The sequence below is a fragment of the Ixodes scapularis genome, unplaced genomic scaffold, assembly GCF_016920785.2.
Source record: "Ixodes scapularis isolate PalLabHiFi unplaced genomic scaffold, ASM1692078v2 PGA_scaffold6__148_contigs__length_123643588, whole genome shotgun sequence".
In the NCBI taxonomy this organism is placed as follows: domain Eukaryota; kingdom Metazoa; phylum Arthropoda; class Arachnida; order Ixodida; family Ixodidae; genus Ixodes; species Ixodes scapularis.
Window position 1 is genome coordinate 80,608,072 of NW_024609881.1, and position 16,547 is coordinate 80,624,618.

General features: G+C 44.5%; 1 protein-coding gene across 2 annotated transcripts in view; it reads left to right on the forward strand.

Moving 5' to 3' along the window:
- LOC8051575 (BAI1-associated protein 3) overlaps positions 1-16,547 on the forward strand; it is a 331,413-nt gene that overhangs the window by 203,118 nt on the left and 111,748 nt on the right. For both annotated transcript variants that reach the window (XM_040220141.3, XM_040220142.3), the window contains exon 3: positions 14,796-14,879. In XM_040220141.3, the coding sequence (XP_040076075.1) occupies positions 14,796-14,879 (84 nt within the window). The remainder of the gene's footprint in view (positions 1-14,795; positions 14,880-16,547) is intronic.

A 16,547-nucleotide genomic window follows, 5' to 3' on the forward strand; every position in this document is an offset into this window, starting at 1 on the left:
TGTGACGTTAATCGGTGATGGAAGACGACTTGGTTGTTCAGCCATGACTGTATTAAACAATGTTGGACTGAGAACACTTCCCTGCGGAACACCGTGTTTGAGAACGTGTCGTCTGGTCTCTCCATTTGTTGTCTGCATAAATATAGTCCTATTTGTAATGAAGTTTTGAATCCATCGTAAAATACGGCCTCTGACTCCGAGCTTCAGAAGACTGTGTAAAACGTGTACATGACTAACAGTGTCGTATGCTCGCTTAATATCTAAAAATACGGCAACTGTAATTTTTCCAAGCTTACGTTCGTGTTTCACCGAAGTGACTAAGTCTAGAATGCAGTCCATTGTGCAGCGTTTTGAACGAAACCCTGCTAATGAATCTGGAAGGCTTTTGGTAGTTTCAAGCCACCATTGTAAGCGTTGATTAATTATTTTTTCAAACAGTTTACCAACGCAGCTAGTGAGGCTGACTGGCCGGAACGAAGTTAGTTCCATTGGGGTCTTTCCTGGTTTCAGAAGAGCCGTGACTTTGGCTGTCTTCCACTGTTCAGGCACAGCTTCGCCAATCCAGATAGAGTTAAACATTTTGAGAAGGTTGCTAGTTGCAGTCGGACCGAGATTCGCCAGTATTTCCCATGTTATCAAGTCGGGACCGGGTGACTTCCGTTTGCGAGTTGATTGTAGGGCGCATTGCATTTCTCGAAGCAGTAAAGGGCGATCCATTTGTGTATCGGAGCCATGTAAATCGCAGTCAATGGCGTTTTGGGCTATTACACACGATGCACGGTACCTTAAAGTCTGAGCTGCATTGCTAGAGTTTACCAGTAATTCACAAAATTGCTCTGCGAGTACCAATTCTGATACTCCTCTTGATAACGCCATTGCGCGAAGAGGATACCTCTGTATTACTGGTGAACGGAGTGCTTTGACTATGTTCCACTGTCTTGTGAGGTCTCTCACAGCTGCCATCTTGGCACAGAGTTGTCGCCATCGATGCCTGGATAGTTGTTTCAGCTTGCGGCGGATAAGGTCGTGGACGTGCTGAGCTTTTCTATATTCCTCTATCATCCCAGACCTTCGATATTTTCTTTCTGCTCTACGAGGTATCGCCCTCAGTTTTTCATATGATGCATCTATTCCCGCATACCCTTCGGGGGCAGATATTGATCGAGTTACACGATCAAAATTTGCCTTCACAATCGAGGTAAACTCTTCTAACGTATCCATACTTTTGCAGTGCATTGTATTCAGTCGCCGGAAGCTACGCCAATTTGTCATATTGATCTTCCTTTGTTTCCGTTTTAAAGACTTTGCTTTTGAATACTGTATAAGAATGGGAAGGTGGTCACTCCCGTGCGTTTCAACGTCTATGTGCCAAACCATATCAGAAAAAGTATCTTGTGAGCAAATTGTTAGGTCCAGAACGCTTGAATAGCTGCATCCTCGAATGAAGGTTTGTGAGCCATCGTTTAACACACATACATTTTTTTTCTCAATTATGTCTTCTATTATTTTACCGCGCTTGTCACATTGCATACCTTCCCACAAAGTATTATGTGCGTTAAAATCGCCACACATAACGAACGGACTGTTAACAGCATCTAAGATGGACGTGATATCTTTTTCGGTAATAGCTGTGGCTGGTTCAATATAAATGCTAATTACGCTCAATACATTCTCGCCAAACCTGACTTTGCATGCAACATATTCTGGTCCATCAGATGAAGATGTGCATAAAAAAGTCGAATCGTATTGTTTGTTCACACAAATCAGGGCTCGACTTGGACCACGTGGACGTTTTGAAAAGTATGAGACATATCCAGCGAGTCTGAATTGGTCATCCGTGTGTCCTTCAGAAATTGTAATAACAGGAAAATTAAATTCGGCGACGAGCTTACGGAAGTCACCCATTTTTGTGCGAAGAGAATTGGCGTTCCACTGAAATATTGTTGTTCGGCGATATTCTTCATTCATCTATATCGACCTATTCGAAGCCAGTAAGAGAGGCTCCATAGCTAGAAGTGTTTTTACCTCGGAGATGTTAAGTGCATCGGGAAGTGATTTGATGATTGCCTTCACTGCCAGAAAGACCAGTTGGAGAAGCAATTGCTGATCGATCCCTTGATATGGTGGGGTGGCCGATGTGCCTGCACCGCTGATGTCTGTGTCACAAGTGGTCGACGTTTTTGCATGGGAAGTTGAAGGTCTTGAATCTCTTGCGGCGACAGATGCAGTTGGCACCGGTGACCCTGACGGTTGAGATGTTCTCTGTGAAAGTGGTGCATAGGTCTTTGGATCACACTGAGCTGAATCACTTGTGGTATTTGCCTGTTTCTTCGACAGTCGTTGCAAAACGCGTGAGTACGTCCGGTCTTTCTTAGGCGTTGATGTTTCTTTTTGACTTGGTGTTTCAGGCTGGTGTACAGTCTCTGGATTCGAAGGTGGCGATCTACGATTGGGGGCGCGACCGTTCAGTATTTCCTGTTTCCTCAGCGCGGTGGCAGCTTTCTTGCTGGAGCATCCGGCATATGTTGCTGCATGAGAGCATCCGCAGTTTGCGCAGTTAGGTTCAGGGCGATAGTTGCAGTCCTTGTGGTGGTGTGGACCGGCACAGATCTTGCAACGTCTTGCACTCCGGCAGTTTTGTGCGATGTGTCCAAACCGTTGGCATTGGTAGCATTGAATTGGGGCGCCAAAGTATTCCTCCACAGGGTGGCTCGTGAAACCTAAGTACACACGATTTGGCATCGGACGGTCTTGTATAAAACGAAGAATCACGCTGTCCTTAGGGTGAGGCGTTGAGTTACCGTCCACTTGTCTTCTGTATGCGACCTGCCTTTGGACGTACGTAACACCTGCATCATGTAAATACTCCAGAAGATCGTTGTCTGTGTACTGTAGTGGAACTCCTTTAATTTTCCCCATGTTCTCTGAGTATGACTTCGGCGTGGATGGTTTTACTTCGAATCCCATGAGAGAAGTTGTCGCTAGCAATTTATTAGCTGCAGGTAGTGAAGCGACACTCACTGCGAGACTACCATCCTTAGTGATTTTGTGGGACAGAATTTTTTCTTGTGCGATTCCAAGCACCTCATTAGCCAGTGAGTTCGGATTTACTTTCCAGAACGAGAACTCCTTGGAGTTCGTATGAAATATAATTGGTATTCCTGTCGACCTGTTTTTCTTGTAAGTCACCTGGATGAATCCGGTGTCGTCATCTTCAATCATGTCTTCATTCAGCTCGTACGTGGAAGTAGCACCTTCAGATGAAGGGTCGCTCGTTGATGTCTTCATGTGTTTGTCTGATATATTTACCCGTGGTCTTTTGGTTGGAATGTCTTGAGCCTCGGCGTTGACTGCAGTGACTGTTGTTTGTCTGCTTTAAATTAAGGTTCCAGGTCCTTGTAAAGAGGTAGATTCGCCTTGTTCTTCCGGGAGGAGTTGAAAACGGTTGGCAGTTGGTACCTCGTTGGTCGGTGGGCCGACATCTTGCGCTGTCAGCCCGCCGCCCGCCGAGGTGCGCTTCTTGCAGCTCAGATTTGCGGGTGGGGGTACGGCGAAGTACACCAGAAGGTATCGTTTGCAACGATGCGATGCTGTGTTTTGTTAATGTTGTCTATTTCACGAAAATCGAGGAGTAACAAAACCACGAACGTACCGTTCAGCAGCTTCGTCGTCTTCCTAAATAATAAACATTACAAAAACGTTTGAAAAAGGAAGTCTTCGGAACTTACAGAAGTTTACTAGAACATGAATGCTTCAGAAAACTCTTAACCAATTGAAAATAAAATTAAAAATGAAAACTTGCGCAACAGGCATTACGCTTGCAGTTCGAAGACGCGGATAAAAATATTATTTCCGTTCTCGGAGCCCCAGGGTTGCGCCAAGTGAAAACTTTAGCGCTCCCCCGCTCTTACCACGGGCTTTTAATCTTTCTAAAATCGGCCGACTTAGCGGTTTTAGATGACGCTCAGCAGTTTTCGAATTTGAACCATACGTTTATTCTTAGCAAGAGAAAAAGAAAGGCTATTGAACTTATTTTAGTTAAATAAATGGATTATTGTGACGAATAGCCCCTACAATATGTCCCCCTGACCGCATAATTCACCTGTCTAGACTGGATTAGTGCACCTAAGCGCTCTGTATACGTAGATGTACATGTTCCATGGTTACCTGGTAGGTGGAGCCACTGTGTTCTTTTCTTGATGTAAGCGGTAAACGCGGTCGATGACACTCGAACTCAAATGTGTGAACCATCCTTGAGAGTCTGACTCGGGGAGTTTCAGAATATGCGTTCTGTTTCAGGGTACTTTTACGTGTGGCGATTGCTTTGCCCGAGCGGCTTCGTTTGGTGAAGCAGAAATTTTAACGAAACCGGTCTGTTTGTTAAACGTGTTACTGATGGCGGTGTGTGTGTTCGGTGTCGCCATGTTTGCATGCTTACAAAGATATTTTAGAGCGACGTAGGCGAGAATATAAATCGCCATTTATTAAGTCGTAGCTACGCAGAATTAGTATGTACCGACATCTATCTATTTTTGTGAGTCCGCTTTCAAAGAAATGATCATAGGCACGATGGTCCTCGAATTATATTATTTTCCTAGCAAAGTCGATGTTGCGTAATAAATTAAACTTAAAAGTAACAAACTACACAATCAAGCTCCGCCGGGTTTGCCACGCGCTTCTTAAAAAAATAACCAACGTGAACGCAATAAAACCTTCATGTGCTAAGTACTTTATTATCTTCCTACCGAGTGAAGAACAAAAGTAACTTTTGCGTTTATTTTTAGCTTTGTTAAACTCCCGGCACTAAATATCGCCGTACGTATATAATTAGGAGGTATTTTATTTAAATTTCTAGCAAGGATGCGAAGACAACATGTGCAAAAGGCCTACACCGCGAAAAGAAAAAAGAGTTAAAGCAGGCTTTTTGATGCATACTGTTCTTGGCTAACAGAGGAAGCGCCATCACCTGTGTTGGAGATTTTCCTCATTAAAATTGATTAAACTGTACTTTATTAGCGCCTGCATGTGATGTGTGGTAGGTATGGCTCGCTTGTATCCACAAAACAGATGTTCTGCATATGTCCTCTTGGCTTCTTTTTATTTGTTTAATTAGTTGTTTGTTTCTGTTTATTTATTTATTTGGATGCTTGTTTGTTTGCTTGCTTTTCTGTTTAATGTTTTTACTTAGTTACTTGTGCATGTTTTTTCTTTATTTTGTTTATTTTTATGTTTTTAAGGCTCAAAGGGTGGTACGCAAGAAAATTTCATGGCATTAATGCTAAAAAAATCTTTTTTTTTTTATTTTGGTGAAGAAGGAAGACCAGCGAAGCTGTACTTTGGTAGGAATGATGTAATGGCCGTCCTCAAGTCGGCAAGCCAGAGTGGAAAGGCTGGAAAGGTTGCCGCCATCTATGAGCAACGGCGGCAAACAGACAACCGACGAGCCGGTTGTCTGGTGGCCGCCATTGCTTATAGATGGCGGTAGCTGTCCGGAGTGTTGTGTCGACGTTTATTTGGTGGCGGACACGCTGCTGGGGAAACTAGCCCTTAACAGCTTCGCTGTCGAAACTTCGGCTCTATGGTGAAGTTTAAGAGGGCGCGGTACCTCTATTTATTCGTCCGTTTCAGCCACCAGATGGCGCGCGGCTCGAAACGTGGTTGAACGCGCAACTTCTAGATGGCGCCAGTATCGAGGTGTGAAAAGGCCCGCGTTATCCGCTGCGTGAAATAGATCCCGAAATGTGCCGTGTTCTCCCGGCGGAGGAAGTTTCTCCCTCCCTCGCGCGCGCTTGGTATGTACGCGCGGTGGCCGAGTCCGGCCTCTGCGCTGTGTGATGCAGTGGGTGGCGCTCGTTTCTGTTCGGAGGTAGGAATAAAAATGCCGGTCCCCTTTTTTACGACGCTCGTTTCTATAGCTTGTTTTTCTTCTTTTTCTTCATCTCAAGTGACCTACAGTACCGCCTGTTCGAAATCGTCCTTTGCGGTGAGCGATTGAGAGTCAGGTTAGCATTTTATTTGGGTCAGCACTACACGTTCAATGGAGACCTCGGGCGGCGATGTAAATATGCATTGCTCCCCAAAGTGTGTCCAAGGTGCGCAATGACAATCGGAAAGGGTATTGAAGGCGCGCGACCGTCGGTTGGTAAAATACGTACGTTAGATTCACTTATTCAGTCTAATCATTTTTGCCAACTTCTTTTATCTGTTTCGACAAATGACATGGTCGAGTCTATTGATAACCTTAGCTAGATTGGACGTACGGAGTGTCCGGGCTTTAAATAAACTTGCTTCATTTATGTGAATGAATAACTGTTTTCTCTTTTCCGTGCTCGGTGTTATGCAAAAATCGCTGAGATGTTATGGTAGCTTAGTGTGGCGGCGTTTTGCACGCTGACTCGCTATTGCATTCGCTGTGCACAATATGTGTTCAGATGGAATGTGCCAAATCGTATTTCCGATCGATATGATAGATTTACTTTGCTGCAGTATTAATTATATTTTCCTGATTTAAACTGGTTCGTCCCTGATCTGAGCCTAAGTTCAAATTCGAAGGGCAGACAGATTTAGCGTCGTAACAGCCGTAATGCGCAGAAAGAAATTAGTACCATGAAAGAAAAACAAAAGGATACGAGGTGGCTCAGTGTTATAGAAGTAATGAGTGTGCAAAGGATGCCATCGTACGTGTTTTTTTTTTTTTTTTTTTTAACTCTCCGCATCGCTGGGAAACGCTCAAGGTACCAGCAAAAACAGTGAGCAGGCGTGAAATTTCCATCGAGCGGAAAACGAGTGTCATTTTTATTTCATCATGCGCTTTCATTTTGATATGGCTCAAAATGGGCGCGAAATAGTAACAGGTAAGGCAACAAAATTTAGATGTTAGGTCTGGAGCACCGCCATACTCAGCCGTGTTGGGGGCATCTCTCGCGAGTCAATACGGCAAGGGTATTGCGCGTCGAACTGTACGTGAGAGTTATCCATTTCAGCGAAACCTTGATTTCGCAAAACTATTGTGGCTCGAGTCGTGGCTTCCAGTACTTGGAAGCCACGAGCGAGAAATAAATGACAGTTGATTTTGAAGGACAATCGCGACGTGGGAACCCATAAAAGAGAGTTCCAATAAGACGAGAGCTTCCCCTTCTCTTCAAGTGCGTGGGTTACGCTCTCAATCCTGCACCTGTGGTAACACTGCAGGCTCCTAAAATCGCTTTGAAAACGTTCCTGATCGCTACAACTTTTTTTTCTTTTTTTTTTGTCGAGGCGTTATTTCATTTTTTTTTCTTTTTGTCTACCTTGATACCCCATCAGCGCAAAAACTACCATAAACTAAAAAAAAAAAAAAATAGTGGGCATACAACGACAACGCACCCACTGGGACCCGAGTCAAGGCAAGAACAACTAACTACTAAAAGGGGAAAAAAATCATGTTCGCATACACAGACAGAACGCCTCCATCGAAAGAAATGAATCATGCGCTTGTTCTGCCAGTCTCGTTGTGCGTCTGTCAAAAGCCACAAAGGAGGAAAACAATCAGCGCCTACACCACTCCCCTCCCCTCTCTCCCCCCCTCCCCCCCCCCCCCCCCCCCACCACCCCTAAAAAGAAGAAAAGAAAGGTTTCTTGGGCGCGCGCGCGGTCGCCCAAGAGATGACCTTGGAAGGGTATGCGATTGTAGCACGTTTGTCCCCCGGTTGTGCCCCTGTCTCAAATGCCACGGTCCGTTTCTCCCAAGTGCCTATCTTCCCGAGTATCAACTCCGCAGTGATTCTGAATCATTCCGATGCTTTCCAACGTTGCAAAACTGTTAGACGAATATTTGCACAGAAGTATACACTGTTCGCAGAACTATCTACGGCGCTAAAATTCAAAAGCGCCGTGTTGGATTCGGGAACTCGTGTAGGTTTAGCTCAGGGTTGCCAGGTTGGGCTATTAATAGCCAAATTGGGCTACTTTGTCATGCATTTGGCGTCGAAATTTGGCGGTTGGCTATGTGGCTATTTTTGGGCTATTTCGAATCCTAACGCGGCACTTTTTTTTTTTTTTTTGCTTGGTTTAGAGTGTTTGTACAAAAGACACTTCAGCATGGACACAAAGCGACAGTCCGCCTTTCTGGATTCCCGCTTTCAGGGATTTTCTGCTTGAAGATTCGTGAGCGAGATGCCAGAACCTATTAGCTCAAGTGAGCTACCGTGACCTCGATTCAGCTCCGACAACATCGCTTCTGTAGTAATTGTGGCTTATTTTATACTCCCAGGTTCTTTCTGCTTCCTACTGGCGTCTCTTATTTCCTCGAGTTTCCCACCATCATCCTACAGGAGCACATCATTTGAGGAAAGATGGTACTAAAGGCAATCAAGACATCCTGCAGAATTTGATGTCACCCGATAACGCGTGCTGTACCGGGTATAACGAAGGAGGCTTTTCGCGAAGCATAGAAGTTTCTTAAAGCACAATGAGCCATAGCAAAAGACAACAAATTTGGGACAATGAATATTCCGAACAAAGCCAAGATCAATGCGCAGGAGCAGCCCTGTTTCCGTTGCTATCCGAGCTTGCCATCGCGCTCCTGAAACTGCCCACGTCGAATGCCTCCCGTGGAGAGAGTATTCAGTCACGTCTCCCTCACAAAGTCAGGCCTAAGATAGAACATGTCCCTTCCAACTCTTCAAAACGTCCTCTATGTAAAGTTTGCTTTCCTTTGGAAGAACGAGTTCAGTAAGGACATCAACCGTACTGAAGAAGTTTTCGCCCGTTTTAACACGGAAACCATGTATGAGGCGGGTAAGCAGGGCACGTGCGTGTGCTTCACAACTATGTGACTGCGAAAACGTGTGTGGAAAATGCTTGTACTTTTGTGTTTGAAATAAAACGTTCAATACATTTCAAGATGTCGTAGATCTTCCAAGCTGCTCCTAAACCCTAGATTTGTAGACGCAGTGCCTTCGAATTGAGCTCGCATATTCAAGCGCACAAGTTTTTGGGCTCTGCAGAATATGGCTACTTTTGGGCTACATAAATCTCTCGCATTTAGCTACTTTTGGGCTACACCGTCTGGCTTTTGGCGGTTTTAGCTAGAAACTACCTGGCAACCCTGGTTTAGCTCATTGTTGGAACATTCTTATTCGCTCGATGAACTCCACAAAACGTGTAAATATTAGATTGAACTTTCCAGAGAACGATAGTTGTTGTCGGGGTTCCAGGCGACCGGACAGGTCGCAATTATTGGCTGATTAAAAATTTTATTTCATAATCACAATCGTATCATCAAGGGCACGCCATTTCCTCATCACTTCTACGAAAAGAGTTGCTGTATTCGTAGCACACACAGACGGAAACGGTTGAGACTGTGCCCAAATAATATCTTCTTTTGGCAGGTATTGCGCAGCGATTACACACAAGGCCTCTAACATAAACATGCTGCTCCACATGTCTATTCACAAGATGCAATACATCGTTCTCCCAACTTTGTAGAAATGGGCATGAAAGCGCGTAACCGTCACTTTTTTGAAGCTCTACTTAGAGGTGAAGTGTTTGGTAACCGGAAAAAAGCTCACCGGACAAAAGCTCACCGGACAAAAGCTCACCCCTTTTTTCACAAACCCGGACAAAAGCTCACCTGATTTTTTTTCGCTACCCGGGCGAAACACGGGCTGAACTAAAATGCGGACGCGATGGACATTGCACCATTTTTAGGTGAACTTGTGCCTCATCCCAAGCAAGGGTTTACTACGGTTGATCGAATGCCATTTCGTCGAAACATTTTTTTAGAAAATGGGCACGTTTTATTGAAGCCCGGTTTAGAGAAAGCAGAGCCTCAGTTTAGAGATATGCCGTTTATCGAAAAGGGTACGCTATTTAAAAAAGGCTTTTATACTTCACGCGTGTGTCACTGGTGCGCGTGTTAATCCAAGCCCCCTGCTGCGCTCCCGCCGCTTCGCGGCGGCAGTCTGCGGCGGCTCATTAGAAAAATGTTAACTCACCTGAATTATCTGTAGACGCCGCTTCGCGGTGGCCGAATTCGCTAAAAGGAGGCTCATCGCCTTTTTTTCTAAACTTGGTTTCTCTGTAAGACCAATATGAAATTTTCTCTTGGTGAGCTTTTGTCCGGGTCTGTTAAAAAATGGGTGAGCTTTTGTCCGGTGAGCTTCTGTCCGGTGAGTTTTTGTCCGGTGAGCTTTTGTCTGGGATTCGAAGTGTTTACCGTAAAAAGTCGTTAATTATTTATTTATTTCCGTTCCACTACAAAGCTCGATTCACTTAAATTTTTGTTTTTATATCGTCTCTACAGCGCTTTTACGTCGGTACTTTCGTGTTAGAGGACATCACATAATGTGCGAAAAAAAACAACAAAAAAACGGTAGGATCGATGCTGCATAGCCTTTTTTTTGTGGACATCAAAAAAAAGATAGTAGTTGTCTTCACTTCGCACTGCATGTTTTAGCACGGAAGTTCCTATTTGGTTATGATGTCTTTATTTTCTTAAAAATTGTATACAGTAATTTAAATTACCGAATTACAAAAACGTCGAAATTGTATAATTGCTTTTCGTTGGGACGCCATGACGACAGCGACACTCGTGTTCCCTCGTGGTTTTCGCCAGCATTTCTACGATGAATTGCTAGGATCGCGAGATGCAGCAGCGTGACACTCCGTCTTCTGTGACGTCATTTGTTGCACTTCGGGACCACTTTTGATGTATGGCCAGCATAAGACGCTAAACACACCAGTCGGAGACGCGCTGCAGGCGCCATAGTACTGCTCCTAAAGGTAGCTGTCACGTGCTTTGCTCCGCGACTGTGATTCCCTCACAGCAGCTCTGACTGAGGGTTGCCAAATTACGGTGAAAAGGAGTATGGACAAAACAGACCGGAAACGAGCTGCCAGCATACGATAGTCAAACTCCAACAAAAAGGATTAGTTTCTTCGCAAGCTGGACGACATTTAACGGGCATCTTTAGAGCTGCGAAGCTCAAAATCACGCGTACTCATTAGGTTTTTTTTTTTCTCGCGTGTTTGTGATTTTTATGATGTCCTGCAAGCAAGAAAAAAATATATATGGTGAAGTCACTCCGAGGGGGTACCGATAACTGCGAGCCACGAACATGAAGGATTCGCTAACATCCGTCAGGTGTGTGAACGGTAAATCGTCACGCAAACATATTCTCACAAGCTGCAAATATTTATTTGGCTTGGCAAGTAGAATATACTAACGACATGTGATTATTGTATACAAGATACCATTTCTCGGTTCTTCAAAACCATTTCCCTAGTCTGAACGGTCGCGCTACGGGCCGCGCCTAGCCGTGCCCTCGATAGACTACGGAGCTGCGTTGTGTCGTCTGCTACTGTACCGCCAACAGGAGAGCGATAGCTCTGTGTGCTCCACAGATGCGTGTTGCGGTATAACTCTGTACGTCTGTCCTAGAGGAAGACAAAAAGATAGGCTCTGTGACCCCCTCCTAAGCTAACAAAAACAAACAGAAGTATACTCGTTTGGACTGAAAGGTTTACAAAATAGTGACCACACATTGGAAAAGCATATGTCACAGAACTTGGTTTATGAAATGGCATCATTGTTTCGAGCAAAAAATCACCTGCTCACCACTGGGACGATGAAATCGTCACTATTTATTGCGTCAGGTATATTTGCGCTCATGAAGAAAAATCTGAACACATCCTTCTCCCAAAGTCCTATGTCGAATAATAAACACTTTTTTAAACATCTATGCACAAATAACTCATTTTTTTCTACACTTGTATATACACGTTAATTAAACAACGTCAAACCGCATTTTTGATTAGATCTTGATGTCTACACCAACTACATTCATATTTTTTAGGGCTTTATTGAACGATAACTTCAACTATAGTTAATGGAACACGATGGCTCGATCTCAACAAAAACTTCAACGTGCGAAGCTTCCACAGACGGTCGCTTGCGAGTATTCTCAATGTGAGACTTTAGAAGCTTTCGCTTGCCATAGGGAGCTTGATTTCGACTACAGCACTGCACGGGCCCGGAAAGCGCGGAGCGCGCTGCTGTGGGGAGAGGTTGATTTACAAGATGACGTGTTACGTGGTCACGTAAGATGGCGTCATTTCGTGCAGCGTGATCACGTAAGATGACGTCATTTCGTGTAACGAGATCATGTAAGATGACGTGTTTGTTTCACGTGATCACGTAAGATGACGTCAGTTCGTATGAACTGACGTCATCTTACGACAACGCCAACAACATTAATGCCGTCCGAAACCATTGACCTTGAAACGCGCCTCTTCGCTTGAAGAGCTGATATACGTTGATTGTTATTTGTTTCTTTTGCCTACTACAGACCATTCAAAAACTCGCCTTCTGGGTGCCACCAACTTCGTCTACTGGGCTCTGAAGCGCGTTCGAGCGTGCGCAATACCTCTCTAGGCCGAAAGATTGTACACTGAGTATGCGTTCACAGCTCAATGACTTAGGCATTTTTCGTCAGGATAGATGCTCCCACGAGAAGAGCGTATGAAATATGTGAATAGAATTGGAAATTTGAAATGTTCTTGTCCAATCGCATTTTTCTTTTGTTATCAACGCTTTTTAGCGTCATCACAAGACGTTCAACCCATAATACACTGGTGATTAAAAAATAAGCACCGAAAAACATGCACCGATTTTCGCTCAAAAATAAACACCGGAAAAAACATGCCGTAATCATTACCCATGTCACCTTTTTGGGTGATATGTGAATTTCCAGAAGAACAGCGAGTTATCACCCTCCCCTAGGAATACCCTGACTACAGAGCAGGCGACCCGTTTTTCCCCGCGTTAGATTGCGGTGACCACGAACCGTACGGAGGTCACAGGACGTCCGTGAAAAATAAAAAGGAGGCAAACAACGATCTACTCTGTGCACGCTTCATCCCCGATTTCCACGACCCCAAGGCCGAAGGACGTTTGTGTGAAGGATAACGATAAAATAAAACTTTGCGTCAAAAAAAAAAAAAGCCCGTTTTTAAAAGAAAAAAAAAAGTAGAAACAAGCACAACGCGTTGACGGACCGCGAGGTTGTGGAACACCTCGCGGTCCGCTTGCCACAGGACGGTTGTCTTCGACCCATAGCTCCAAGGTGAATTTGCCACTTGCGAAAACACGGAGACCTACCCAGCGAGAACCAGGAAAGCAAGACACGCACACTGACGCCTCGGCGTGCAGAATGAAACAGGATACGGGCGCGGAATACGGCCGCGGAAGAACACCTCGCACAGTGCCGATCCGGCCGATCTCCGAACGGACGATTTCGCATTTCGTGGACAGCGAGCGCCACCGCACGGGAGAGAGAGGTACCTTAAAAACGACGAAAACAAGCACCGACACCTTGGTTCTTTATATTTGCTGTAGTTACGGAACAAATCGACTTACATGAATAATTTGAATATTATTCGATTCCGTAATAAATTTAGAAGACATTAAGCGCAATACTTCTAATGTTTAAATTTAGATAATTTTGTAAATTCGCTCCGAACGCAAGAGTGCCGAATTAGCCGATTTTGACCATTTTCATGATTTTTTAAAGAATATAATTAAATTTATGATGAAACATCTGTTGCGTTTAGTGTCTCGATAATGACTCAATGTCTTTAAAGCCGAAATTTTCAAGAAGATCCGCGCAGCCGTTATTATGTGAGAAGTTTTTTAATTTGGTGAAAAACCTCATGTATTCTCTATGGGGCTCTGAGGTGCGCCCCCTCTTAACGCTTTGTGTAAGATAGGGTGAGATAAATTTCCGAGAATCTCTTGAATTTGCTATTTTTTTTTCCTCCAGTTATTCTCTTTATTCTCTTGTTCATTTCATTCATTCATTCATTCAATCATAGAGTCATAGATTGTTTAGGTGATTATCAGCGGCCTGATAGCCTTTTTTGTAGAGCTGATAAATTGAGTGTATTTGGTATTTCTTTTTTTTTTCCTATTAGTAAACTAATTCCTTTTTGGCAAATTTGTGTTTGTACGCTTGAATAGTTTCAATAATGTGGCTGTAGTAAAGGTTGACATGAAACTCCTGCAAGGGAAGTATACCTTAGGAACTTAGTAAACTTCGAGTAAAAAAAGTATAAAACGAAATAATATATGTTCGTTCTGGGCGAACACCGAGATTGCTAATTACCGAGTTCAACAAATATATTGGCTGCACACACACACGAACACACACACACATACACGCACGCATGCACACACACACTGCTGACCTTAGCTGGGACAATTATTTTCCGCGTGATATAACTCTACCTTTATATTACCTCAAAGCCTCGACATTATTGGTTTTTTTCTCATTTATATCTGAAAAGAAAGGTTTAAAAATACATTGGTTTCTACTATAGCAAAATCTTACGCGTGACGGGGGCGTGTTAGGCTTAATTTCTTACCGACGTGATTCTTAGAGAATCCGAGTTCTCATCCATTGTGTTACCGTAAGCGTTCACCAGAGCGAGAAACAAGAGACTGTTTTTTTGTTGTTTTTATTAAAGTGTCTCGTTGTAGTAATATAATTTAATGAGTTACCTCCAAAAGGGCCACTTGTTAAAGGCCCCATTGGCTTTCAGAGTTTAAGGGGAGCGCTTTTTTGAGGCGTGTCATTCTTATCTTGCTGAAGCGCACTCATGCATGGGATGTGTGTATAGAAGGCACCCGTAGGAGCCGAAGTGTCAGTATAGGCTCGTAAGGGCCTCAGTGGCGTGTAGGTTGATGTGATTGCGGCGTTAGAACCCCCGCAAATCAGTTTGAAGTTGAATTTAATCAAATTCGACCTTTTCTCCAGGACGAGGCGGACAAGGACAAGCCAATCCCGACCGAGGACGAACTGGGCATCGCTCATCACGACTATGAAATCGGAAAGAAAGAAGTGAGTAGTATCTCATTTTCACGTACTTTCGTGCAGCCGCGGGTAGATATCCAGACCAGAGTTGCAGCGAAAGAAACAAGTCATTATTCTTGATATCTTTCCCGTGGAAAGTTACGTGTTCGAAATAAAGTGGACGATGTGGCCAGCATTATCTGCGACGATAAAGCCACAAAAAATAAAAATAAAACGCTCGCGTAAAAAAAAGTTCTCGCCATATATACGGATACATCGTATCATAACATGGCTTGCTATTGAGCGAGCATTTATCTTTTCCGAACCCTGTTTTTATCTTCGCTATGACAGTAAGACCGGGCAGAATTCGTTGCTTGGCGGTCAAACCTTTCCACTTCCAAACGCTCTTCACGGTTGTGCTGTTATATCAGAGCATTAAACGGGTTTTTTAACGCAGCCCCAATCCCCAAATTAGGGAGTTTTCGGAGACTGCGTTTTCCACTCCGCTGAGCCCTCCGCAACGCAGAAGCCGCTAATGCGCCTGCGCGCCGATGGCCTTGACTGCAGAGTTCCGGGTAGCGTAGCGTGTTGCGGAGAGCTTTGCGGGACGGCGAAAGCGATCTATGAAAACTCCCTATTAGGGAGTTTTCGTAGACCGCGCTGCACCCTCCGCTAAGCGTTCCGCAATGAAGAAGTTGCTACTGCGCCTGCGCGCTGATAGCCTTGACTGTGGAGTTTCCGCTATCCTAGCGGGTTGCGGAGGGCCTTGCGGGACGGCAAAAACGATCTACGAAAACACTCTATTGTGTCCGTCCGTCCGCCTGTTCTCCGCTAAATGTAGCGGGGAAGTGGCGTCACGAGCCTCACCTGACGTCACGTGACTTACAAACCTTGGGGAAATCGACGGCACGTGTCCTATACGTCAGCCCAGTCTCCCCGCTAAATTTAGCGGAAAAATTCACGTGGTCAAAACATCGATTCTGTTTCCCCTCTAAATTTAGCGGGAAATTGACGTCACATGACCTATACACCGATTCAGTTACCCGCTACTTTTAGCGGGAAAATTCACGTCTTCTGACCTAGATACCAACCCAGTTTCCCCGCTAAATTTAGCGGAAAAAATCGATGTGACGTGACGTCACGTGACCTATACAACTATTCAGTTTCCCCGCTAAATTTAGCAGGAAAATGTGCGTCACGTGACACACCAATTCCCTTACCAGTTCCTTATAATTCGTTTCATGCGTTATAGGACTTTGAAGGTAAAGATCGCTGCCAATTTTGTTTTATTCCTCAACTGACTTCCTTCCCCGAGATGTTCTGCTCATGCGCGTGCTGACCTTTCCCTAGTGGCTAATTCCCACACACATATTTGCATGAAACATCTTTGTTTTGGTGTATCATCAACCTTATAGTGCTTCATCTTCGGTGTTTACTTGATGGCTGTTGGAGAAAAAAGAGGAAGAGGAAGTGGGTGCCCGGGACGCGGGACAATAAGGGCAGACAAAGAATAGGGCTCGAACGGAACGGTTCTCCCGATTTTATCTTCAACACACTGGTGCCGAAACCCGGGAGAAAACCTGACTTCGTAACGTTCTACGATGGAAAGAGCCAAGAGAACCCGCGCCGTCGCTCGAGGAGCAGTCATCCGGACTATCTCTCAAATGGAAGAAATTCTGGTTAGACCCGGTCCAGCCAGGGACGAATTGAAGAACC